The sequence below is a fragment of the Planococcus citri genome, chromosome 3 (genome assembly GCF_950023065.1).
Source record: "Planococcus citri chromosome 3, ihPlaCitr1.1, whole genome shotgun sequence".
NCBI lineage: Eukaryota > Metazoa > Arthropoda > Insecta > Hemiptera > Pseudococcidae > Planococcus > Planococcus citri.
In genome coordinates this window covers 20756671-20783381 of record NC_088679.1, presented here as the reverse complement: position 1 = coordinate 20783381, position 26711 = coordinate 20756671, and the positions used below count along the sequence as shown (strand labels likewise).

The window sequence follows — 26711 nt, the reverse complement described above, 5'->3', positions numbered from 1 at the left end:
TGACTGGAGAGATGAGATTTGTGAGACAATTGGATGTTTCTTAGGTATACATCCACATTGATAGAGCCCATTTGGTCGGTGCTGAGAAGGGTATAGATTTTATTTTTCAAAAATTGATATAAACGTCTAATGTTCTCTGGAAGGTCTCAACAATGTTTGAGCCAAAAACTCTGAATGAAAGCTTCATGTTTGCATGCCATTGAGGTCAACCATAGAACGTTGGAGGTCTATACCAATTTTTGAAAAATAAAATCTGTACTTACCCTTTTCAGTTCTCAGCACCGACCAAATGGGCCCTATCAATGCGAATGCACCTACATTGGATCTTAGTTGAGAGATGGAATTTAGTGAGTCTGCTCTCAATTGCCATGTTTAAAGATGTAAGTATAGCATATATAGTTCACATGAAAGAATACTGAACAAGCATGGAAGTGGAGATCGCAAAACCTTGCTATCATAAATGACCAAACAACCACAGCGATCCACAGATTTTGACCCATCGGTGTAAAACAAAATGAAATCATTATACCGAGCAATAAAGTTAGTAAGTATGTTATTTTTACACGGATTCTCGAAAATCTGGTTTTTGGACGTTTTTTGAATCTCTTTTTTAAACACTTTTTAGATCCCCACCACAAACTTTCAAAACATCAGAAGTCTTCTCTCTTTAAGTAAAATCCATAATCCATTTTCAAAAGCTACTATCCTAACAGATTCTGGTGGATTTTAAATCTGCCAAAATCCAGATTCTCAAAAATCTGCCAAAATCCAGATTCTCAAAAATCTGCCATAATCCGTGTAAAAAAAAAACAAACTTATTGATGATTTGAGTATTTAGTTGAGTAAGTATGTTCAAGTAATGATGTATCAAATGAGAGAATATTTTTCTTAGTTTTTGTAGGATTTTCTGGATAGAATGGAGGAAGAGGATATAGCTGAATGGAGTTTAGAATAGAAGAGGCTTTATGGAGATATGAGTCATAAGCATATGGGAGATTGGGATACATTTTTGAGTCTATGATGAGAGGGAGACAGTCAGCATGTTTTAAGGTGAATGAAAAATTTTGAAAGGATGAGTGGATATAAAAATCAATCAAGGGACTGACTGGCAGCAGATATTCTTGCATGATTGAAATGAAAACAAAACTGTACCCAATATCCTCATCTATTCTTATAAAGCTAAGTCATACGTTAGGTATGGCAATTACCTATTGATTTTTTTTTGACATTTTTTTATACTGGGCGTGTATAATTGCCAGGATTTTTAAGCCCAGTTTCGAGGGGTTAGTCTAGATTTGGTTTGAAAGATTGATTTCTTTGATGTATTCAAGAATGTTTTCCATCTGCTTGATATTGTCAGGAATTGTAGGGTTGCGGTCTGAAATGTTTAAGGATTGACGTTTTGTTTTGAGGGAGGGACAATAGAATAGAAGGTGTTGAGTGGAGATTATTTCAGAATTACAGAATTGACGGGTGGGTTTAGGAGCTTTGGTATATAAATGGCTGTGGGTTAATTTGGTATGACCAATTCTGAGGCGGGTGATTGTGATTTCTTCTGATCTATTTAGGTGACTAAGGTGCTTCCAAGGGAGGATTGATTTTTTGTGGGTAAATAGTTTGTGATTTGTTTTTGAGTTCCATAGGTTTTGCCAATTGGAGTTTTGGATGATTTTTAGAATGTTAATACATAACATCATCATGGGTCACAGAGAAAATTTTAGAGGGGGTAACAGCTGTTTTAGCTGATTCATCTACTGCCTGATTTCTTTCAATGCCTACATGACTTGGGACAAACATAAATTTGATAATTTTGTCAGTAGTCTGAAGTTTAATTCGTGAAAAAGATACCTACTCAAAATTGGGGATATTCAATTCTAATTTTCGGTCTCCTCCCTATATCGCAAAAAACTCCTGAAAGCTGATAAGTTAATTTGAAAAGTAATCAAGGCCAAAAAAAATTATTTTGCCCAATACCATTCGCAATAATAATTTCTAGAACAATACGAGTATGATTCGATTCATCATGTGTGCGTATCCTATAACTTTGTTAATAACTTTTTGATAGCAACGAAAAAAGACATGGTAGGTACTTGCAGATCTCAGTCTCTCAGTATGGTAACACCATTCATGTAGTTAATTTGGCCAAAAAGCGTATCCCTATACAGTAACACACTGTAGATACTCAATTATACACTGGTAACTGGCACCGTATTACACGACGGTGTGGTAATTACGAGCGTATGGAAAAGGAAAAAAAATGATTAACGACCGATAAAACAATACGCTAAAAAGGACACAACAAGACGAAGGCGAAAGGCGAATTTTCCACCAGCCAAGATAATTATAAAAGAATTAAACCCGCGAAACGAACTGGTATATAAGACTTAGTGCGGTGTATATAAAGTGCAAATAAGCAGGGTGGTGCCCACAAAGGGACCCAGGGTGATGGAGGCACGGGCGGGCGAAAGAATGGTAAAAATTATGACACAAACAGACTTGAAAAGAATGCTTAAAAGAATAGCTAACAAAATGGCCAAGAAACATTAATTGTAGCGAAGCTATTAGAGTAATGCTGCGACTGTGTGAGGCGAAAAAAACCGTACACACACACTGTTGAAATGTTATTAAAAACAAAACATTAACCCAGTTTTTGTATTTTACTCGCGACACGTAGCATTTAAAAATAGGTACTTTTTTTCTCATAGAGCTTTTGTGTATGTATATATTTACAAATAAATGTTTTTTTTTTGTTTGTTTTCGATTTCAGTCATCGACGTTGCGCAAAACGAGCCGAATATTTTGGCGTACAGCTTGTGGCTCTCGACTGTAGCCGGATTGACGTTGGGTTTGCTGTTTTCCGTTATTTCTGCCATATTTTCAGTCATTAATACGGCAACGACGCCGATATCAGCGTTAACTGGAATCCCCGGATTATATTTGTGGAATACGTTGGCCGGTTGGTATTAAATTTTACGTACAACCGGTTTATGTAATGTAACCGTTTGTTTCTCTCTCTCTCTCTCTCTTCATGTGTTCTTCTGCAGTCTAAAAAGGTATACAAACTTGTCTATTGTTATAGCTTTATTTGAATTAGCAGCTGTTTGCATATGGACGTATCAGTTCTATTTAAAATTGCAATACAACGTGTTGAGTCAGAATGATAGAAAATTGGCGTGGACGTCCGAAGGAATGGCTCACCTTTCGTATTCGTTCTGGTAATATAATATTTCAAATTACTTGTGTATTTTGGTGATAGGTATACATGCTCTCGAGTGATACCTAACATGTTTGTGAACATATAGCATTCCTTTTCATTCGCACGATGCACGAATGAGAAGAAATTCGCGATGATGAACACCATCGAATATGCAAACTTGAGACTTAATTCTCGAAAGTAACAGCTGGTTTAATTAATTACTTTTTGAATGCGTGTGTTTTTTCAACAGGTTTGTAATCATCAGTGCCGCCATACAAGTTACGAATGTGATTTTAATATGCTACGCGACCACCACCAGAACGAAGAGCACGTCTCCAATTATAGAAGAAAAAACAAACGGAGCTATTATGTTGTACTGATATCACTCAAGTGTTGATTGCCATGTGATCAAATTATACCGATTTGTATATATTTTTCTTGTACATAGTAAAATTAATAAAAGAAATTCTTTTCTTCGAGTTAGGTTCGCAATTGTATTGTTTTCCTTGCAATTAGATGCTTATGTTACGTAGAAAATGTTCTGGTATACGAAAAATTGCAATCTGGACTTCTAGAGAATGGAAAAACGACGTTAATTCAGGATGCCTCATCGTAGAGGAATAACTCCATTTCATCAGTATCATAGGCAACTAATATTGAGTCCATGCATGAGTGTTTGCCTAATCTAGAGATTGAAGAGATTGAATCATGTTTAATTTAAAAAATGATCAGACCTAATCAGATCCCATCGTTTACCCGGAGGTTATGTTGGTTTATCAGGAACAGGAAGAAACATAAAATGTCAGTAACAACATGTTAAAACATAGATTTTTTAAATCATTTTTCCTACAATCAAAAAAGTTGAAATTTCGGTCAGAAGAAATGAAATTTAAAAAAAAAATAGATCTGCAGTGATGAAACTGAAATTTTAGAAAATGTAAAAAAAACATTCAAATATAATCAACAACAAAAATTATTGAAATAATGCACGTAATTTTTAAAAAAAATAGTCCAGATTGTTTTGAAAAAATTGATTCTACCTTTCAAAGAAAAAACTTGATTTTGAAACAAAATTGTGGAAGAGAACATCACTTTATTTTTTTAAAAATTGAAACAAATGAGCGTACAATTAAATAAGAGAAATTTTTAATTAAAAAAGGCTCAGAAAACAATTTTTCAGAAATTGAAATTTTGGAAAATCAATCAAAATAAATCAAGTACCTAGGTATGGAAAATAAATGGAAAATTAATGATCTGGGTAAGTATAGAAATAAAATCGGAAAAGTTAAAACTTCAAATTCCAAATGGTCCAGAAAAAATTGAATTCTAGAAAAAAATTGGATCCGCAATATAAACACTGAAATTTTATAAAATCAATCCAGCAAAAAATTAAAACAATTGAGGATGCAATTTATTAGCCTGAAATTTAAAATCACCCAGCATTTTTTTTTTTTTGAAAAAATTGAATTCATATTAAAAAATTCAAGTTGCAATGAAATTGTAAAAAAAATACATCATAATTAAGTTGATAAAAAAAAATTAAAAACAAAAAAGGGAAAATGAGCATTATAAAGAAAAGTTTAAAAGAAATGTGTAGGGGGAGAAAGTAATTATGCGCATTTTCTCTCGTTGTCTATGGTTGTACTCGTAAAATGCACATGTCCGCGTCCAAAATGTGAGGAGCACATCTCAAAATCGAACACATTACTTTTGGTGATTCTCAATATAATTGCATTTCTTCGCATGAATACAATTATCCACCAACATTATGTCCTCTGACTCTTTCCTAAGGAGCCTCGTGAACTGGAGTAAATACACGATTTAATGGGGAACTTGATATCGTGAAGCGCGAAGTCATAAATAAGTAGAAAACGTCATAGGTTGATAAGTGGTACAGGTAGGAAGCCCTGATAGTAGATCTTCTCAGGGTTAAAGCGTACAAAGGAAATTATGACATCTCAATTAGCCAAATAATAAATTCATGTATTGAACTCGTAATATCACAGGTTGCTCAAATCGTATACATGAATGAGACTTCTATAATTAAATGATAATTATAAACTTCTAATAGAAAACATAATAAATCGAATGCGTAAGATGATGGCAGGCTTTCAACGTTTTTAGTTGCATATTGAGCCCAAAACTGAAAAGCTCAAATACAACCCCCTGTTGGGGTCTTGGTTAAGGACATCGCGTTCTCTGGATTGCTGTGTCTTCTGACGAGCTTTTAACCCCGACGCCCGAGTGCTAGTTACATTCCACGGTTCCTCATTTATGATTCTTCATGACTTATATCCCATGGTACTGTGGAGATATAAGAACGCGTAAGGTGTGACTCGGTATGTTGGTCCATGATGAATGGGATAAGTTCCATGGGTCCATAGAAAGTGTATCCGCAGCATAAATTGGTATTTCGAAGTCTTGGTCACCGAGGTATTCCACTAGGCAGCAAGAAGTCGAACGCGTGAGGAGGAATGCGTACAACAACTGATTAGCTAGCAAGGTAGGTTGATGGAACTAACAACTGAGGATAAAACTCTTGTGCAGGAGCTTATAAAGGCGAAAGTTCAACGTAAAAAGTAGCAGGGATGACGGATATTCTTACGTAGAAGTAGGGACATAACGGTGCGCGTTGCGTAGGTCTTATTGGTGGTATAAAATAGGTGGTGGAATCGCGAAAAGGGTTGATGAGTCGCGAATATTTCCAGCAGCTGACGTCATGAATACCATAAATGAAATGCGTATGACGTCACGAATACCTTGTATTTACGAGGAAAGTTTCATTTTCTACCGCCTATAGTGGAAAAAGTGATCATTTCTACTGCTACAAATGAGCGTGCGATTGGAAAAATTGAAATCCCTAGTTCAAAATGGTAAAGAAGACAGTAAAAAAATTGAAATTTTGAAAAATCAATCAAAATGAATTATATTGTGAAAAAATGAATAAAAAACATCGAAAATTAATGAAAAAAAATTGAATTCAAAAAAGGATGTAGAAAAAAATCGGAAAAGTTGAAATTTCAAATTCCAAATGGTCCAGAAAAAATTGAATTCTTGAAAAACATTGGATCTGCAATAGGTACTAAAATTTTAGAAAATCGATGAAAATGAATGCAGGAGAAAGACAATGAAAATCGATAGGCACCCAACAAAAAATTGAAACAATTGAAATGCAATTTATTAGGTTAACATTTAAAATGACCCAGCATTTTCTTTTTTTTTTTTTTGAAAAAATTGAATTTATATTGAAAATTTTGAACTTTGACATTTTATAAGTTGCAATGAAATTGTAGAAAAAAACATCACAAGTTGATTTGAAAAAAAAAAAAGAAAGAAAAATGAGCATGCAAAGAAAAATTTAAAACAAATGAGCGAGCAATTTCAAGTTCAAAATAGTTTAGAAAAGAGCAAAAATTTTAAATTTTGAAAAATCATTGAAAATAAATTATGGGAAAATGAATGAAAAACATCCCACATTGATGAAAACAAACAATACAGTTAAAATTTTCAGTTCCAAAAATGGAAAATAAATTAGGTATAGAAATAGGGACATTCAAATTAATGGGAAGAATCAGAGAAGTTTTTTTTTAGTTTCCCAAAATGTTTGGAAAAATTGAACTTTTGAAAAAATCTGATCTACAATGAAAAAAACTACAATTTTAGAAAATTTATCGTAATGAATAATTATAGAAAAAAACATTGCGAATTGATACAAAAATTAAAACTATTGAGAATATAGATTCAAAAGGTTGAACTTGAAATTTAAAGTGGACCAGAAGTTTTTTTTTGAAAAAATTGATCCTACAACGAAAAAGTTGAATGGAAAATCAGTTGAAATAAAATTCAGGAAGAAAACATCGCGAGTTGATTTTAAACAAAATTAAAACAAATGAGCACACGAAGAAAAGTCAAAAATTCAAAACAAATGAGTATGCAATTTAATAAGTTGAAATTTCAAGTACCTACAAAATGGTCCAGAAAATTTTTTTTTTTAATGTTGAATGAAAAACATCGAAATTATCAAATGTAGGTACCTATGTAGTTAAAACTTTGAACCCGAAAAATCAAAAATAAATGACAGGAAAAAAATCTCAAATTGATATGTATAAAAAATTTGAAGAAGTTGAATTTTAAAGCTCCAAATTTTCCCAAAAACAATTCGATTTAAAAAAAATTGAAACAAATGAGCATGCAAAAAATGGTTGAAAATTTAAAACAAACGAGCATGCAAATTAGGTCCAATTAATCAAAATACGTAAAATAGCTAGAAGAGAAATGAGTGAAAAACATTGCAGATTGATGAAAAAAACGAATCAAGTTCGAATTTTGAATTTAAAACGAAAAAAAAATATATATTTTGTGTTGATAAGAGCAGTCATAAAAGTAAAAAATTACGTAAAATTTCAAATAAAATTCATTCAGGAAAGATATTTTGATCTGCAATTAGAAAACTGAAATTTTGAGAAATCAATCAAAATTGTGGAAAAACATTGGAAGAATAAATAAATTAAAACAAATGAGCAATTGAGCATGCAATAATCGGATAACTTAGGTACCTAGAGGCACAGTATAGGAAATGGAGTTTCATTTTTAAAAAATATGGAATTGTTTTAAATTTAAAATGGACCAGAGAAAACCCGAATACCTACTTAATTTCGTCTGAAATTTGAAAATGTTGTCTTTAGAACTACTACATTTTATTGCTGTTGAAAATCCAACTCGTGTACTTCCTTTTTAATGTGGTCTTTTTTTCGCCCCTTCCTTGTCTTTTTTTGGTACAGATTTTCCTATCTAATTAGGTCTTGATATTGTAAGTCAAGCATTTATGTAAATCGAAAGTACGAGTATCTCTCACGAAAAGTGACAAAACACAAAGGAGAGCCTTGAAGGAGTAAACTGCCTACGGGTATAAGAAGTGTATAAGGGAAACGACCTTGTGAAAATTAGCTGCTCCGTCTAACAAGGTGAATGACCTGAAGAAAAAATACTACAATTTTTAAAAATCTTGTCACCTACAAACACTCAAACAGTATTAAATAAGTAAAAACAATGCACAGGTAAGTACCTATTTTTTTATGAGTATTGTTTTGCAAAAACAAAGGGGAAAACAGAAAAATCAGAATAGAAATTTAAAAGGAAAATACTATCTGAATATTTATTTATGTAGGTATTTATTTTTGTGAAATTAGCTATAAAATTTTCCACTGAAAGCAAGCAGGATTTCACAAAAATTAAAGTAAGTAGTTCAGTTTTAAAATTATAGAAGCTGTAGAAAATGTTCGTAATATTCTTCAAAATTGGGTACCAAGTAGGTACCAAGTTCCAACCATATTGAAACGACTAAGAAAAATCTTGCGAAAATGCCCTCAGAATAAAAAGGTTGTCTCAAATACCTACAAGTATCTAACCATCAAAGTTCAACAACCACTCCACTGTTAAATTCCCATCAACCAATTACACCCACACGTAATTCATATTTCATCTCTCTAACGTATAAAATTTTGCATGCCCTCTCTCCTGTCGAGCCTCTATTATAAATTCTATGTACTACAACGTTTTCAGCTTTCATTGTCACATCGTTAGTGCCTTCATCTTTTGCATCTATACGCTTTTGGGTGAATTTTTGCACAGTGTCTATTAGGTATCTACCTAACAAAGATACCAGATTCGAAAAATGTTCCATATACGCTGTTCTGTTTTAATTTAGAGCCATTTTATCGATACGTTCTTCAAATTATGTCACAAATTCCGAAGCTTTGAAAATTCTCTATTGCATGAATTTCCATAAATGAGGTATACCTACGACGACGTAGCATGGTAGACTGTAGAGAAATTTTCATTCATCGGCCCCCGGGCTATATGATAGGTTTACATAGGCAGCCAATGGAACGTTTTCCAAATACGTAGGTACCTAGTTGAAGAGAAAGATTAGAGAGATATTTCACGCCACGAAGATCGTCGACATACGTGCGAAATTTTAATTACAAATTTGACACGAAAGTCAATATTTACGGGTACCTAGGTATGGAAATTAAAATAGTCAGCAAATATCGTTTTGAAAAAAATTGCGTTTTTTAACATGCGCGACATTCTATACGGTTAAATTTCACTAGGTGCGGGTATCTTTTTAATGATAAGTATTCGCGCGTGAGCTAAACAAATTATCCCATTATAATTAATGAACGAGTTAAAATCAACCTGTCAGTAACATCCGAACGAATTTTTTACATCACTGGTCTGAAATTAAAATATATATAGGTATAGGAAGAAATGCTTTCGAGCTTCAGGCAAGATATAACCGCGAACGAAAATACCTACGAGAGAAAAATTATTAGAATTTTGATTATAAATGTACCCAGACAAAATTTTAGAAAATCTTAAGAAGTTTAGGTAAACTCGAATTAAAAATTAATTGAAAATAAATTCGCGAATGATGAAAAATCCCACGTGTTTAGGTAAAAAATTTGTTTGAAAAAATTGCGGAGGAATTATGGAGTAAAAGTATGGCTTTTAATTTTCAAAGACAATAATACGAGTATTATATTTTCTGATAGCTCGTCAAAGGTGGAAAAAATGTACGATGTCCACGGCAAAAAATTAGAAATAATCACCCCCCCCCCTCCGCACTGAGTGGTAAAAAAACAATCGAGTGCAGTTAAATAGCAAGGGGAGGGCTTGATTTGATCGAAAGGAGGCTTTGAAAAATATGTCCAAGTCACAATTTTTTTGAGTCGAAATGTTTTCATTTTAGAGAAAATTTTTAAAAAATGAAAATAAAATAAAATTACCTACATAACTATAAAGATTGAATTGAAGAATGAAAGAAGTAACATTTGCCATACAAGTCCAGAGATCAATTTGAAATTTCGTGATTTGGAGGCAATGCAAGATTTGTCATCACATTAAAAAAAAACTAGTTTTTATGCCTCTCGAAATAAAAAACTTTCAAAAGCTCTAGCGCTCTGACTTCACTAGTTCGCTCGGTGCGATTTGTTTTTCACTTTGGAATGAACAAATTTCACAATAATTTGAGGCTTCCAAAAATCAAAATAAAAAAATAAGTCCTATAAATATTAAGTTACCTAATTATTAATTTGCAAAAATTTTATATTCAAATTTTTCGCTTTTCTTGTCAAGGTTCTTATAGTCGGGGACCCCGCATAGGCGCATACGGATCTATTGCACCGCCCTATCGATCCTCCGGGACAACTTTTTTCTTAAAGGGAGGTCCTAAGGAACATTTCTAGCCCCTGTACTCAAAAAAAAGTGGCCCAACTTACAAAAGGCCGGCCATTTTGATTGACAGGTCAGCCAAAATCTCGGATTTTGCGTTCCAACAGAGGACTTGCTCGACATTTTTAAAACCGTACAAAGGTAGATCGAAAGACTAGGCAAAAAGTGCTAAAGTGCCATTTTCGATTTTTGATAAATTTTCAAAAATTAAATTTTGGCCAAAAATGAGGGAAAAAATCAAAATTTTACCAAATTGACCAAGAAAGCTGAAATTTGAGATATACCCTATTTTCGACCTGCCAAATCGTTTAGAAACTGTTTCAACCCGTTTTGAGCAGTTCTGGAGCCTCCAGCTGATTTTTGAAACTCAAAATTCCCACAAAATTTCATTAAAATGAAGTTGGAAAGCCGAAATTCATTCCGCAAACTAATTTCAATGAGATACGAAGTCAACTGCAGGTGAATTTTAAGTTGTTTTGGAGCCTCCAGCGACTTTTTAAAAGTTACTGGAGCCTCCAGTAGATTTTTGAACTTGGAATTTCCCAAAATTTCATCAGTTAAGATAGATGGAAAGCCGAAATTCATTCTGCAAACTAATTTCAATACGACTAGCTTGTACTTTTGAAATTTAAATTTTCCAAAAAAAGTCATAATCTTTCAAAAAGTTGCTGGAGGCTCCAGAACGAAGAAATCCACCAGCAGTCGACTTCGTAGCGTATTGAAATTAGTTTGCAGAGTAAATTTCGGCTTTCCAACTTCATGTGGGAATTTCCATTTTCAAAAATCTGGTGGAGACTACAGTAATTTTTAAAAAGTCGCTGGAGGCTCCAAAATGACTAAGACTCACTTGAGGTCGTCTTCAGAGGGTGTTAAAATTGGAGTGTAGAGTAAATTTCGGCTTTCCATCTCCGTTTGATGAAATTTTGGATAAATTTCAAGTTTCAAAAATCTACTGGAGGCTCCAGTAATTTTCAAAAAGTCACTGGAGGCTCCAAAATGACCTAAACTCGCCTGAAGTCGTCTTCATGAGGGTGTTAAAATTGGAGTGCAGAGTAAATTTCGGCTTTCCCAACTCCATTTCATAAAATGTTGTGGGAATTTCCGGTTTAAAAAATCTGGTGGAGACTACAGTAATTTTCAAAAAGTCGCTGGAGGCTCCAAAATGGCTAAGACTCACTTGAAGTCGTCTTCAGAGGGTGTTAAAATTGGAGTGTAGAATAAATTTCGGCTTTCCATCTCCGTTTGATGAAATTTTGGATAAATTTCAATCTACTGGAGGCTCCAGTAACTTTTGAAAAGTCGCTGGAGGCTCCAAAACAACTTAAAATTCACCTGCAGTTCACTTCGTAGCTCATTGAAATTAGTTTGCAGAATGAATTTCGGCTTTCCAACTTCATTTGATGAAATTTTGTGGGAATTTCAAGTTTCGAAAATCTGTTGTAGGCTCCAGAACTGCTCAAAACGGGTTGAAACAGTTTCCAAACGATTTGGCAGGTCGAAAATAGGATATTATACCAAATTTCAGCTTTCTTGGTCAATTTGATAAAATTTTGATTTTTTCCCTCATTTTTGCCCAAAATTTAATTTTTGAAAATTTTTCAAAAATCGAAAATGGCACTTTAGCTTTTTTTGCCTTGTCTTTCGATCTACCTTTGTACGGTTTAAAAAATGTCGTGCAAGTCCTCTGTTGGAACGCAAAATCCGCGATTTTGGCTGACCTGTCAATCAAAATGGCCGACCTTTTGTAAGTAGGGCCACTTTTTTTTTGAGTACATACAAGGGCTAGAAATGTTCCTTAGGACTCCCCATTTAAGAAAAAAGTTGTCCCAGGAGATTTTTTCAACATAACAAATTTTTGAAACATCTGAAAAAATTTCATGGAAAATTGGAACGACACTATCAAACAAAATATACCAATTTTTCGAAATAAAACGGCGAGTTTTAACGGAATAGATTTTGCTTCGAAATTTTAAAATTCGAATGATGATTTTTTAAATGGAAAATTCAAAATTGAAAAAGAAAAGCAAACGGGTCCGAGCGAAGTGATGAGGGTAAAACCTTTGTATAAAAAAGATGTTTCCTTGCGTGATGAATGAAGAAGTTTATCTTTTCGCTTCAACATTTTACAATTTGAATGATGATTTAAAAAAAAAAAAATCAAACTTGAAAAAGAAAAGCAAATTGATTTGTTTGGTTCTTTCCGTGTGGTCCCCATTTTGATAACTTGAAGTCTGATTGGAAAAAAGGACTTCTTGATGAAAAGTGAAAAAAGCAGGACAACAGCAGGACTTGCAGGACCTTCGATTCATCTAGATTCTAGAACTAAGATTTTTTTAAGCGTTCTAGAATGAGGAGCTCAATTATAAAAATAATTATGAATCAGTCGCACTAATTAAAAAAATACAATTTTTTTTACTAAAAAAATAATCATTGTAAGAATTGTAATTTAATAAGTTTTCCACGAGTGTGAAGAAGGGAAGGAAGTGTTAAAGTCACATTGGCCCTAGTTCCGTTTTTTTGGCTCTTAACAGCTCTGATCACATTGTAGTGTTTTAAAAAAATCCTTCAAATATGAAAAAAAACCACATCAACTCGTAAAAAAAAAAATTCCCACAAAAAATTGACGTGATTTTCTATTGTTGTTTCAACCATAAATAAGTCTCCGATCACATTAAACTCAAAACCTATAAGCTCTTCATATTCGATAAAAAAAATAAAATAAAAAAAATACGTTATTCCTTGTTACATTTTGATAAAAGTGTGTAAAAATAAAATTAACAGTGCAACAAATAACGATTTTTATTGCAACGTTCCCAAGTACATAACGTGAGTACTAACTTATTTGTACATTACTCGTACTTTAATACGTTAACAACGTTAATGAAAAATGCCAATTTTTATTGAACATAGATAAATTATAGATACATTACACCTATGGTAACTTTCAATATTTTCTACATCTATCGTACAAAATGTAGATATTCAACGAAACACTTCTCAAAGAAATACTCGTAAAAAAAGGAAAGGAGGGAGAAAAAACACATAATAAAATTATGTACTTCATATCAATAAGGTTGAGGTTGCACAACGAGGGTACCTTTTTTCAAGTGAACGACTTCGTAAACAGAAAAATGCTTCGAAAGTTTTTTTTTTGGATCAAAGGTAGGTAGATGTAAACACACGTAAATGTAATTCATTAATCTCCAATTACGAATAGGTAATTTTGATAAATCGCCTCTTAGAGTTAGAGTTAGTATTTGTAAATAGTACATAGACTATATTACAATAAGTAATAGTGATCCTTGTTGAAATGATCAATTTTTTATGTAAAAATATTGTCACGAGGGAAAATAAAATCGTAAGAAGAAGTAATAAAGTGAACACCGAGATAACCCCTCCAGTCCAACATTCGTACAGCACAAGCATTTTGCAGAATACACGCGAGAGCTCACACACAATCACAATGCTGGAAACAGAAACACAATTCAACTTTGGAATTAGTATTGAAAATTCTTTGCAGCTTAATTACTCGGTTATTTTTAGTCAGGCTTTATTCGCGTGGCAGCTTTTTAAAGCGACCGAACGAACAAACGAGCGACGTTAAAAAAGCAATAACAAAAACCTGGCGCAATGCTCGCCTTACTCTCATCGTAAAAAAAAAAATGCCAACAGAGGGAAAAAAATCAGCTTGCGAACGCGTTTTATAAATTAACGCGCGATTTCTTTCTCATCGTGCAGTTCGAATTTGGTAAACCGTATCTAGGGGGTTCGAAATTCGCTCCCACGAACCACAACGTGTCTCTCCCCCAGCACACGATTTTTTACTCTATAACGTAGATACGCCAATTTAAAAGATAGAAAAAAACTTTTAAATGCAGTAATATCGAAACACCGCGGTTCCTTTAATAGTGATACTCTTATACTATTTTTAACTTGACTCGTTTTCGTTGCGCTTTCGAAAATTAACGCGTGGGAGAAAATGCTTTTTCTCCTCGACCGCACCGCAGCACTATATCGGTGTGTACTTTATCGTAATACCACGACAAACTATCTCCGGCAATTGAAAACAATCGTAAAATTCCACCATCTTATACTTATTTTACTCTCATTCCTATCTCTGCCCCTTATTTTCGACGCTATTAAACATCAGCATCACCGTCGAGTACACCAAGTGTTCATCGTACAGCAGCACTCCGCAGTAACCTGGTACGCGACCTCCACCTACGGACTAATTACGATCCCTATATAGTATTTTTCTTTCCACAGAGAGAGAAATCATTATAAATACTCGAGGTTGAAAAATTGTTAGTTAGGTACCGGTGTCCCTAAATGGAATTCCACTTTCGAGAAGTTTTTTACGAGTGAAGGAAAAAAATGAGGGTTTTAGGACAAGTGCTATAGAGTTCGGACTAAGTAGATAATAATTTCATCGTGTTCGGATCAAGAAATCGATGCAGGAAGGAGGGAAAAACTAATCAAATAAAATGAAGGGATTACCATATTATAAGTACGGTGTGTTTCAAGAGTCAGTCGTCCATAGCCTTGGATACGAGGATAGGCAACTCAAACATTTGCTGAATAAAATGTCAATTTTGACGAATAAAAGAATAAAAAAATTCAGATCAGATCACAGATGCGCTACACAGAACAGTAATAAGGTCTGTCGGGATGAAGGGGGGGCAGAAGAATCTTCCTAAAGGCTAAATTTTCAAGTTACCAAATTAAGATTTTCAAATTTGTAAATTTGCCAACTCTAACATTTGACGATTTTTTTTAAAAAAAAATCAGTCGGTTCTTAAAACCATTTGAACAAATTTTCCCAAATTTTGACAAAATTTCGTCAAAATCTTGAAAATTTCTATTTTTTTAGTCAATTTTAAAATTTTTTTGAAAATTTTTACTTCGGTTGTCTAAATTGTAAACAACTTGTATTAAGTGTCGATTTTTGTAGACAATTTTTCAAATTTTTTTAAAAATTTTATTCAAGTAGTAAAACTTGCAGGTCTTGAAAAAAAATGGTGACCAATTTTAGAAAATTTCCAGACTTTGGAACGTTTTTTTGAGAGGGGGGAGGAGGATCCATTTTTGCACTCTCTTAATTTGTCGCTGTTCTTCGTTTTTTACCGAAATAAATGATGAAAAAATTGAAAAATATTAATTTTTAATGTCGAAACAAAGGGTTTACTAATTTCTTATGTTTATTTGAAATATCTCACAACCAAAACCTCCCAGAAAAATAATGCTTTGAAAATTTGTTTCCCTTTATTTTTTCAAATGACCGAAGATTTTTCCCAAAAATAAAATTTGCGAGTGAAAAAATTGAAGAGAGAATTTAAAAAAAAAAGTATCTACCTACTTCATTAAGAAATGAATTAGATTGCACTGTTCCTTTTCAATTTTTCAAGGTAGGTATCCATAGTTTTTTCCCAAATACGACGAAAAATAGAAATTTAAATTTATTGTCGAAGATGCAATTTTTAAAACTCACTAGAAATAAATAGGTCAATCGAGCTGCAAAAGTAGGAAAATGTGTCCCAACACAATTTGATTCTTTGCATAAAAAATTGAAAAAAGTTTTTAATTCCTCATCAAAACAATTGGTTTAAATTGTCCTTTTTTCAATTTGTGCTTAAAAGCTATGTAAATTTTATACTTGATATTTTTTTTTCTCATCATTTTCTTCATAGAACTCCGATTTTTTCATAAAAACCGATGCTTAGTGAAAAGTTTGAATTTTTTTGAGTTTTTTCGCCACTAAATTTTCCACGATACAATGCGATTAGCTTTTTTCCATGAAACTTTGAATCTGAAATCAATAAAAAATTCAAAAATAATTGTTTTCAATTTTTACACAACTTTGAATAAGTTTTTGTAAAAGATCAAGATAATTAATTATGCCTTTCGCGTTGGAAAATTGTTTTTAAAATGAGGTTTCCTGCTCTTCAAGGTATTTGTGGTTGTTTTAAATACTCACAAAGGCATTTCGTAAAATTTACATTTTTTGAAAATTTTTTGTAGTTTTCATATTTTTGAGCAGAATGTTGAATTTTAATTTTTTCTGTCAAAATTAAATTTTTCAAATTGCAAAAACAAGATTCTAACAAAATTTCATACGAAAAAAAAGAGGCAATTAAAAGGACTTTTTAGGAAGATTTTTTTCAAACACACCATATTTTTTTTCAACAAAAATTTCAAAATTTGTCTACTGTAATAATTGTAACGTACCCTACTTGTTTTCAAAAAATACATCGCAAGTGAATTATTTAAAGATAAATTTCGAAAATTAACAGAGAACATGTTTCCATCTCAGCGAAGCGAAGGTAGAAAATTTTGACATTTTTTTTGTAATTTCCTATTTGAGGGGTAGGTTTAAAAGAGCACCGATATTAGAGCTGAACTTCACACTTGATAAAAAGATAATCACTGCAAGTGTGCCCTTTTCAAATTTATGTAGATAAGTATACCAACACACATCCTCACGCGTCACGCATGATTTTCAAATTTCAATCGAACGACCACTTGTCTTACGTATTGCAGACTTTTTCAATTCACCCGATATTTATTCAAAATGCCGTTCATTTTTCAAACGTGGATCAGAATTCAGATTTTGAGAATTTCTCCAAATTTCTACGTAGATTTGGTGAAGTTTTGATTTTTACTCCATTTTTATTGACCCAAACTGAATCTTGAAAATTTACCAAAAATAAAAAGAAAGCACCTTAATACCGCAAATTTTGGTAGATGTATTCTTTGAACGCAGGTCTAGCTCGTCAATTTAATTCCAAATTGGTAGAATAAACGCGACCAATAAAAATTAATGTCTTTTAAGTACGTATTGAAGTCGTTTCGAACCTTTAGCAGTGTATTCGTATCATCTAAATCATGAAAAAGAACAATAGTCAGATTTCAAAATGAAATTTACAATCAAAAGTCTTCATTGCAAGAATACCAACCTAGCTATTCGGTACAACGAGTTCAACATTTGTATCTCGTCTTCCAACCATCAGCTCCATTTCAACGAACTTCTGAAGAAATTCTCAAAAGCAGATCCATTTGCTTGAAAAATGAACGGCATTTGCAAAACATCAGCAAATATTTCATCGTTGAACGAGCTCGGTTCATGTTATTTGGTAGCTGTACCAAACAGTTCTTTTATACAAGAAGAAAACGTCTTCTGTGAATTACATTCAGTAACACGAAATTAAATCTCATAAAATGTTTCCTCCACCTCGAATGAAACACACCATGAAATGAACATACCGGAATCACACTAGGAGTAGATAATTTTTCTTTAGCACCGACCGCAGCAATCAAATCTTTACAGAGAGGAACGATTTTATCAGCTTGAGCTGTTTCACGATTGAGTCAAAGTTGGCATAAGTGTAATCTTCATCCTTATCCTGATTTTTAAAAAATTATTTGAAATTGGAAAATAAATAATTTGCAAAGTTCAACCAAGTAAATATTTATAATAAGTATCATCCGAATTTACTTGGTATTTTTCTTCTTTGGATTGGAATTTTTCTCATGATATGTAGCTTTTGGATCCGATGCAGAGTACTTTCGAACACAGTTTGATAGTTCATCGTCGTAAAATAAGTATCCAACATAATTGTGTTTGGCAGAAAACGTTTCTAAGATTTGTTAAGCTTCACATCTATTATTTTGGAATCGAGTATTGACCATAGCAAACTGGACAGGCGAAGAATTCAAGGCAGCGTTTGAGGTTTTCGGCGTCAATCTCACAATCTGTAAGAAAGTAACAGTAGACTAGAAAGTAAGTATGATAGATTGTTCGGTTACTTACTAAATGTTGAACATGATACATACCTGCGACCATATACTGAGAAGTTGAGAACAGAGAAACCTACAATATTTTATGATGCATCAGAAATCTCTAAATCAGAAATCAGAAACAGAAATCAGAAACAGAAATTCTAAAATTCGTCTTTATCAATATTGATAAGAGTGATTTAAAAAAAAAACAAAACAAGAATAATGGTGTTTTTACGATCAGCATAATCACACTTTATTTTATTCTGAATACGATTCACCTTAAAGTGTATAATTCCAATGTTTTTTCTTTGTCACTACAAGAAATTCTGATAAGGAAACCATGGCAACCAAGATACACAACAATTATTTTTCGATTTAAAAATATTTTGTTTAATTTTGTTAATTGACTGAAAAAAGCAGAAAATCCGCTAAAAATGACCGAAATTCAACTCTCAAGTTGAATCCTTACGACGAATATGATCTTTACAACGATTACGATCCGAATTTGATTCAGTTAAGCGAAGCTGGCATCCAACCCGAAGATTTCCGGCTTCGAGATCCGTTGAAATCATCTCACAAATGGAAATCCACAGCATCAAGTAAAGATACCATACTTCAGCTGATGCAAAATGGAGCCGAAGACTTGGTCCGGCGTCCTATAACAGCCGTTCAGAGGGCAGGCTACACGTCACGTTCGTCCAACAACCTACCCGATCCTTTGAACTTTTTCAGTCAAATGAAATCTACAGCTACAGATACCCCTAAAGAAGTAACTCTACAGGATCGGATACGTAACTTGGAGCTTCATCTATCGATGAATCTTGTAAGGCTGAACACGATGGTAATTTTAAATTAAATTAGCTTTACAGAAAGCTAAAGATGCATCTTATAAAGAACACAAGCTGATACAATTACCGCATAATTCCGACCTTACTGATTCCGTCTTGTTTACCGTAGCCCACCAATAACATGTACACCGAAGCTTTAAGCATGTACTTATAAGGCTACAATCAAAAACAGTGTGTTTCCGAAAAAAGTCAACAAATATATATTTTAAAACAGAGTTGGCGCGATTCCTCGGTTCGTCAGAATCGGATTCCTGAATTACGATTCTCATACTTGGGAGAATCGCGATTCTCCAGTCTCGATTCTTTCACAAAGCGAATCCGGTTCTGAATCCGATTCTTTAGCGGTTCTCGATTCCCTCCGATTCCGATTCCCAAATACTATTTTTTTTTCAACTTCAGGACTTCACAAATGAATCTGAAATGAAATGAGTAATTTCCCCAACTTGGTGTATGCTCATTTTGCATGTTCTATTCTTTAGTTTGTTGCTGTGAGCAGGGAATCGCAGGGAATCGAGAAGGCGCGATTCTCCATTAAAGAGGATCCGATTCTTACGTTGCACGATTCCTTCACTCTATAGAATCACTGATTCGCGATATTTTCATACAACAGCCGACCTTTAAAAAAATGTCATCAGTCCCAAATTACAAAATGCAAATGCATGACTTAAAAGGCATTAAAAATAGTACATTTTACTGTTTTAACAGGTGAAAAACATCTGCAAGGAATCGCAGGGAATCGAGGAGGTGCGATTCTCTATAAAAGGGAATCGGATTCCTGCATTTTCCGATTCTTTTGACTTGGGGAACCGCGATTCGAATCCGATTCGAATCGTGAGAATCGGATTCTTTCTCGATTCTTTCACGCGATTCGAATCGCGCCAACTCTGTTTTAAAATGAATATCGGTAATATCTACGCTCAGCTGGTCAAATACCATGAAGCTTTGAAAATCTACCGCTGGGTCCTAGATCGAGTATAGGTACCGAAGAGAATTTCGAATCAAAATTTTACACAATATCGGTATTATTTTCGTAAAAATGAGTCAATTCGACGAAGCTTGTTCGAATTTCGAGTATGAGTTGGATAATGTTCTATTATCTTTGTGAAAACTTCATCTTGATTTTCACCTCGGTATTCTGTGTTAATTTGTATTCGTGTTACGTTGTTTTACTCCTTTTTTCTCGTCGTTTTGTAATATTATTCTCTAGTCATTGTACTGTGATTTTTTCCGCCCAAATATTCATTATTATTTTTATACCTTTCGATTTTGTTATTGATTTCAATTTTTAATAAAATGTATCCTCGTTTCAAGTACCTAAGTATAATAATTATTATTCAACTTTTGAGCAATTTTGATCCAGATTTAGTCTAATTTTCATAGGAAGATAATTTTCTGAGTTTATTGTTCGCACCCACGGATTTTCAGATACTGATCTAATATTGAGATAATTACGTGAGTTTTCTCTGATACCTGTAAGAAAATTGTCAGGATCTGAATAAATTCCTGAATGATTTTGAAAATAATTCTTCATTTTCAATTTATTCTCAGAAGCAGTAATTTTCAGATTGTTTTCTGAGTTTGATTTAATAATTCATTTTCTGCTGATTAAAAAATCATTTTATTGCTGTCACAAAGTATTTTGAAAGTCAATATTGTGCTATCATTTTTTTATGTTAAATGAATTTTCGAACGATTATGAATTCATTATTAGATGATATTAATGTGAAAAGTACGAACATACATCTTACGATCTTCCACACTACAGAATAAGTTGCCTAAGCACAATGTTTCAGGGGCACTTTCAACTCGTTCATTCAAAATATCAAACCTTACACAAATGATAAAATAAAACTCGTAATATTTCAAACATTTTATTAAAAACAGACTAGTTAAAAAATATATAAAATTCAAACATCGAAAATATTTATGAGATACAGCATAGTTACGCTGAAAATCCACATTTCAAAAGACATCAGGTAACTTTATCCAATGGACTGTCAGAATAACCGAAGGAAATGGGAAAAAATTGTAACCCTTCTTAAATACTATATAACATATCACAAAGAATTTTTTTTCAAGTTTATTTTTATTGCGGTTCGGAAAAACTAAATTACTAATCAAGACGACGATCAACAAAAATACATACGTAGGTAGGTAATTATAAAAAAAAAAAAAGAAAAAAAAGAAAGAAGGAAAGAAAGAAAGCATTCTAAACACAAGGTGCACTCGGGAAAAAAAGGACAGGAAGAGAATGTCGACAACTACATATAAGCTGACAGATTAAAAACACACGTTTTCGTATAATTATTGCTAATTAATATTGCTTAGATCCATCTTGGAGAAGAAAATCCGTTAAAATGACGACTATTATCACATGCGCACAATGCCATTGCCAATAAAAAGGAGGAAAGAATACGAGGAAATTGACATCTACATAAATAAATAAGTAAAGATTTTGCCAAACATGAGGGGAAAAAAACAATATTTTTGGGAAATTAAACATTAAAGGTAGGCCAAATTGAAACCACAAAATTACGCAATCTACACTTATAATCTTAAATACTTAAATCTAGAGAGAAAAAAAAAATTAAATTACACGGTAAAAATCGTCTTAATATATTTACATTACACAGCACACCTTATTTTTAGTTTTGGTTGTCGTCGAAGTCGTAGATACTTTATCATTGGGCGAAGATACCGGAGACTCGGTGCTAACTTTCTCGTCCAAAGATAACTTGGATTTTTCAAACTTGGGCGAATCGAATGAACTTTTGTGCTCTTTGTGAAACGAATGATGAGCCGATCGTAGCCTAGTACCTTTGTTACAGCTTCGATTACGACGAAAACTGGTAAATCGTGTGATGCCCATGATGGGTGTGGATCCGTTACTGAAATTCGAATTCAGCGTTTGTGTCGACGTTGCGTCTAAATCCAAATTTAAATGATTCTGTAAATAAAAGTGTTAACGTACAGGTACCTACTCGAGGTGCAAGTAAAACATTATATCGGATTTTAAATGAGTATTTGAACATCATACTATCCTACGTACTTTATCTAACGGTTTCTTGTTCGCCGATTGAGCGCAGTTCAACGTGGTAACTGTGAATTCTATGTCTTTTTTATGATTTGCTGGAAATTTAGAAGGAATAAATTAATACTAAATTAAACTAATTGATGTTTCGGTGTTATAAGAGTGAATTGTAGGGGGAATATTTACTCGTGAATTCTTCAACTGGTTTCTCGATTACGTCGTGATCTATCCATGTTAATCCCATTTCTACTTTTTCAGCTAAATCTTGCCAGTGTTGCCGGTTTTCCATCGTTCCATCGTATAAAGGCTGCATCCAAGGGAAAGTTTCAGCCAAAACCTATCAGTGACAAAATGTTACATCATTTTTCAAAATATTGAAATCAATAAAATGAAATTCCCAGAATTATTGTTCGTTTTATTAAATGAAGTGTTCTTCTATTACCTTATACAAAGGCAAACAAATCACATCGATGAAACCGACTTGCATCTGGGGCAATTCGTCTTTTCTTTCTCGATCCATCATGGCCTGAAAATCATCAAATAATTAATCGAACCATTTTTAATTTTTTTTTTCAAGTTGAATGAGGTAATACAGACCACTGGTTGTTCATTTAATTGCAGCTTTTCTAAATCACCCTGATCGAAAAATTCATCAGCGACCAACTTAGCCATTTTATGTTGTATCTCCCAAGGTTTAGCGATAGCGCTGACATCACAAGCTGACATTAGGATACCACAAAGTACTGAAACAATTCGTAGGTAATAATTAATGAATACACTTCGACGTGTTCGTAAATAAATAATCTCGATTCTCGAACTTTCTTACATTCTTTCTTTTCTTCACTCTGCCAGTCGAATTCGCCATTTTCTACCAATTCCATGAATCGATTCTTTTTCTTGAAATACATCGCGAGATCAGTAGAAAGGATGGAATTTTCGACTATTTTCATAACAGCTCTGTAGTCTTCCGGAGACAGAGCCTATGGAAGCGAATACAAATTAGTTATTTAAGCATATTTTGTGATGAGATAAACAATCTACACCGTTGAAGGAATCGTTTTCCTTACTTGAAAGATATTATTTCCTTCACTGTTTAAAATCATCACGCACTGATCGAAGTGATGATGTTCCATTGTACTGGTCGTGTATAGAATAGCCAATGGAGATTCTATTTTAGTCTGGAATGCGTTATTAGTACCTCGATGATCGAGATCGTGACATAAACAGGCTACCAACAGACCTAAAATCTATAAAATTGAAACATCGATCGATTTAATAAAATGTTTTAAGAAATATCCAGAAAAATTAAGAGTTATTGTTCGGGTAGGTACCTCTAAATCGTTCATGAATCTTTCCATTTTGCCAGTTTTGAGCATCGCAAACATGGTTTGAGCTACATTCAAAGCGTGTCTCCAATTATGGTACTTGACAGGTCTATAATTTTTTCTCACACTCAGAACCCATTTGCATAGAACCTGCATACAAAATAAAAATAAGTTAGAGAGGCATTAAAAAAAAAAAAAAAAAAAAAAAATCAAAATACAGAGATTGTACCAACCTGATAAGGAATTTGAAACTTCTGAACTAAATTACACTCCAAAAACATTCGAATCGCAGCTTTACACGTATCATCGTCGGTTAAATCGAAATCGATGAATTTAAAACTGTAATAATTAAAATTGATGTTTTTATAAACAAAAGATCAAAATATTCAAATCACATCAGAGATGAAAATATAAATACCTATAAAGGTTATAAACCTCGGCAGACGGTATAGGAATTTGGGCAAGTCTACTCGTATCTTCAAGTGTAGCAGTAGCATGATACGATAAACATTCCAAAGCTACCTTCTGCTTAGCCATTAATTTACCTGGAAACACACATAGGCACAAATTAAAATACAGTCTGCAGCTGTATCCGAAGTATGAAGAATTTGCCAACGAATAACAGAAAATAATGGTGATTGGGGGACGAAGTGAACGTGAACTTACATGCATTCTCGTACATCTGAGTGTTATGTATACCCAGACCACAGAATATGGCGAATGCTTCGAAAATAGAAATATCACCTTCGGTAAAAGTTTGTCCAGTTTCCTACAAACAGAAATAACACAGATAAATAAAATCGTCGATGAATTCGAGTAAGGTAGGTATTAGAAAAAACTTTAGGATTATTGCAAGATAGAATATTTTTTACCTTATTGATTAATTGAGCAACACCGATTAATTTTTTCTGGCCGTTTAATATTGGCATACATAATATGCATTTCATTTCGAAATCATCTTCTATCTCACTGGTCCAAGGAGTCAGATTTTCAATATTGACCACCTGAAACACAAATATAAGTTCTTAGTGCGATGAATCGTAAAATAAGGAAGAATATTTCTTTACTTTTAACATTGAGAAGAAGAGCGAATAAAAATAGAAAAGAAATCATATAAAGAGGGAGGTGTCACAAACACTATGTATTTGAATTTGCATTTACGGCAAACCGAGTAGGCAACTTATTTCAAACGTGAAATACAAAATTGCCTATTCAGTTTGCCGTAAATACGTTGTATTTTACTACTCGTATGTTCGGTAATTCCATGTCAAACTAGTTTAGTTTCGGGTTAAAGTCTTCGGAGTTTGGTCAATTTTTTTTGACACGAATAGGTACTTTTTTCGCGTCATGCTGCATTTTCAGACGTTGACATTTGAATTTGAAAACTTGGAAACAATCCTACTGACAGTGGGTTTCTAATAATATGTACTTATCAGACTTTTGAAAACTTGAAAAAAATTCCGGAAAAATTTTGGAATTAGGTATGTCAATTTTTTTTTACTTGAAGGGACTCGGAAGCAGTTGAGATAAATTTTTAACATAGGCTATTATTTAGATTTTTTAAAACTTTGAAAAAATTGACCTCTCTGACATATTGGGTACCAATTAACATTGAAGTAGATATTTAGATATCAAGCCTGACCTTTGAAAATTTGGAAAAAATTGTGATACATTTTTGATAAGAGGTATCATGTCGAAATTGAAAACTTTCAAAGAATTTCTATCGACTTCTTTTCAATTCAATTTTTTCTATAAATTTTCTATTTTAAAAGACTTGTACAGGGAGACCATCGCTTGGATACCGTGACGAATTTGAACAATTATCCTTTGAAATACTTCGTAATTTCATTAGTTTTGAACGCTTCATAAAATCAACGACATTTAAAACCATTTTCAATAATATTAAACACATATTCAAATTACAAACACAAAACTTGAAATTCCAACTTTTTTGGAATTATTTTTAAACTAAAATCAGCACGCCCTCGCAACAGAAACCGGGAGGAAGTGCAAGATTTTTGACACAATAATTCAGAAATTCCAATGAAAAATTGTTGAGACAGATACGTTTTTCTGGCCCGAAGGTCTGCAAAAATTTTTATCGGGTTGAACCACATCACGCCAATCCACGTGACGCTGCCAATCCGCAGGACCAAAAGAAGCCAGACAAGCAAGCAGACAACATTGGAAAGCCATACACGCAGGGCAATGAGCTTAAGAAGCCAGCCAGACGGGTCAATGACCTTGAAAGACTAGACAACCGGGCAGGTGAACGACCTGTGGAAGCCAGACAGACATGTCAATGATCTTAAGAAGCTAGCAGAAGACAGACAGACGACCTTGAGAAGCCAGATAATCAGGTCAATGACCTTAAAAGGCCAAACAGTCAGGCAGACAATATTGGGAAACCAGACAGAGAGGTCAATGACCTTGAGATGCCAGAAAGACGACCTTCGGAAGCCATACACAAGAGTAATTATTGACCTTGGAAGATCAGGCAGGCGAACAGATAACATTGATAAGCCAGAAGATCGGGGTCAATGAATTTAAGAAGCCATACTGACAGTTAGGCATGTAAATTATTTTAAGAAATCAGACAGATGGGCCAATGACCTTGGAAAGTCAGACAGACAGCCAGGTCAATGCTCTTGGAATGTCAGTAAGCCGGGCCAATGACCTTAGAAGAGCGGTCAGACAGGTTAGTGACCTTGTAATGGCGTCAAGATAGGTCAGTGACCTTGGAATGTTGGTCATACAGGTCACTGATCTTAGGATCCCAGACAGACAGGCGGGTAGGTAGATGATTTTGGAGAGTCAGATGGATGGGTCAATGACCTTGGGAGGCCAGACAAGCAGACTTATGAATTTCGTTTGATTCAAAATGGCATTGGAAGGTCAGACAGGCGAAAATATAACCTTGATAAGCCAGAATATCGGGGTCAATGACCTTAAGAAGCCATACTGACTGTTATGCAGGTAAATTATTTTAAGAAATCAGACAGATGGGTCAATGACCTTGGAAGGTCAGACAGATGGGTCAATGACCTTGGAAGGTCAGACAGACAGTCGGGTCAATGCCCTTTAAATGTCAGACAGCCGGGTCAATGACCTTAGAAGAGCAACCAGACAGGTCAGTGATTTTGAAAGGGCGACCAGACAGGTTAGTGACCTTGGAAGGGCGGCCATACAGGTCAATGATCTTAGGATCGCAGACAGACAGACAGGCAGGTAGGTAGATGATTTTGGAGAGTCAGATGGATGGGTCAATGACCTTGGGAGGCCGGGCAAGCAGACTTATGAAT

At 33.7% G+C, this 26711-nt stretch overlaps 2 protein-coding genes and 1 long non-coding RNA gene across 10 annotated transcripts in view; 1 reads left to right on the top strand and 2 right to left on the bottom strand.

Moving 5' to 3' along the window:
• Positions 1–3675, top strand: part of LOC135840311 (clarin-2) — a 43217-nt gene extending 39542 nt beyond the window's left edge. The window contains exons 3-5 of the mRNA XM_065356762.1: positions 2768–2956; positions 3080–3215; positions 3447–3675. Of these exons, the coding sequence (XP_065212834.1) occupies positions 2768–2956; positions 3080–3215; positions 3447–3576 (455 nt within the window). The 3' untranslated portion in view covers positions 3577–3675. The remainder of the gene's footprint in view (positions 1–2767; positions 2957–3079; positions 3216–3446) is intronic.
• A 9528-nt stretch (positions 3676–13203) lies between these two features.
• Positions 13204–18376, bottom strand: LOC135839737 (uncharacterized). Of its 3 annotated transcripts, XR_010557640.1 has the most exons (6): positions 18260–18376; positions 17922–18178; positions 17690–17829; positions 17383–17603; positions 17282–17304; positions 13204–16235 (listed from the first exon to the last, which is right to left on the bottom strand). It is a non-coding gene; the product is annotated as an uncharacterized LOC135839737 (long non-coding RNA). The 3 variants fall into 3 exon arrangements; XR_010557641.1 differs by lacking the exon at positions 17282–17304; XR_010557639.1 differs by lacking the exon at positions 13204–16235 and having other exon boundaries at positions 16242–17304.
• A 2532-nt stretch (positions 18377–20908) lies between these two features.
• Pde6 (phosphodiesterase 6) overlaps positions 20909–26711 on the bottom strand; it is a 229210-nt gene continuing 223407 nt past the window's right edge. For 5 of the 6 annotated variants that reach the window (XM_065358742.1, XM_065358741.1, XM_065358743.1 and 2 more), the window contains 12 exons: positions 24282–24413; positions 24076–24178; positions 23828–23954; positions 23643–23748; positions 23416–23559; positions 23152–23331; positions 22911–23064; positions 22682–22827; positions 22527–22610; positions 22271–22421; positions 22103–22182; positions 20909–22000 (listed from right to left, as the gene is read on the bottom strand). In XM_065358742.1, the coding sequence (XP_065214814.1) occupies positions 21674–22000; positions 22103–22182; positions 22271–22421; positions 22527–22610; positions 22682–22827; positions 22911–23064; positions 23152–23331; positions 23416–23559; positions 23643–23748; positions 23828–23954; positions 24076–24178; positions 24282–24413 (1734 nt within the window). In that variant the 3' untranslated portion in view covers positions 20909–21673. The remainder of the gene's footprint in view (positions 22001–22102; positions 22183–22270; positions 22422–22526; positions 22611–22681; positions 22828–22910; positions 23065–23151; positions 23332–23415; positions 23560–23642; positions 23749–23827; positions 23955–24075; positions 24179–24281; positions 24414–26711) is intronic. The other variant, XM_065358744.1, reaches the window with a different exon arrangement.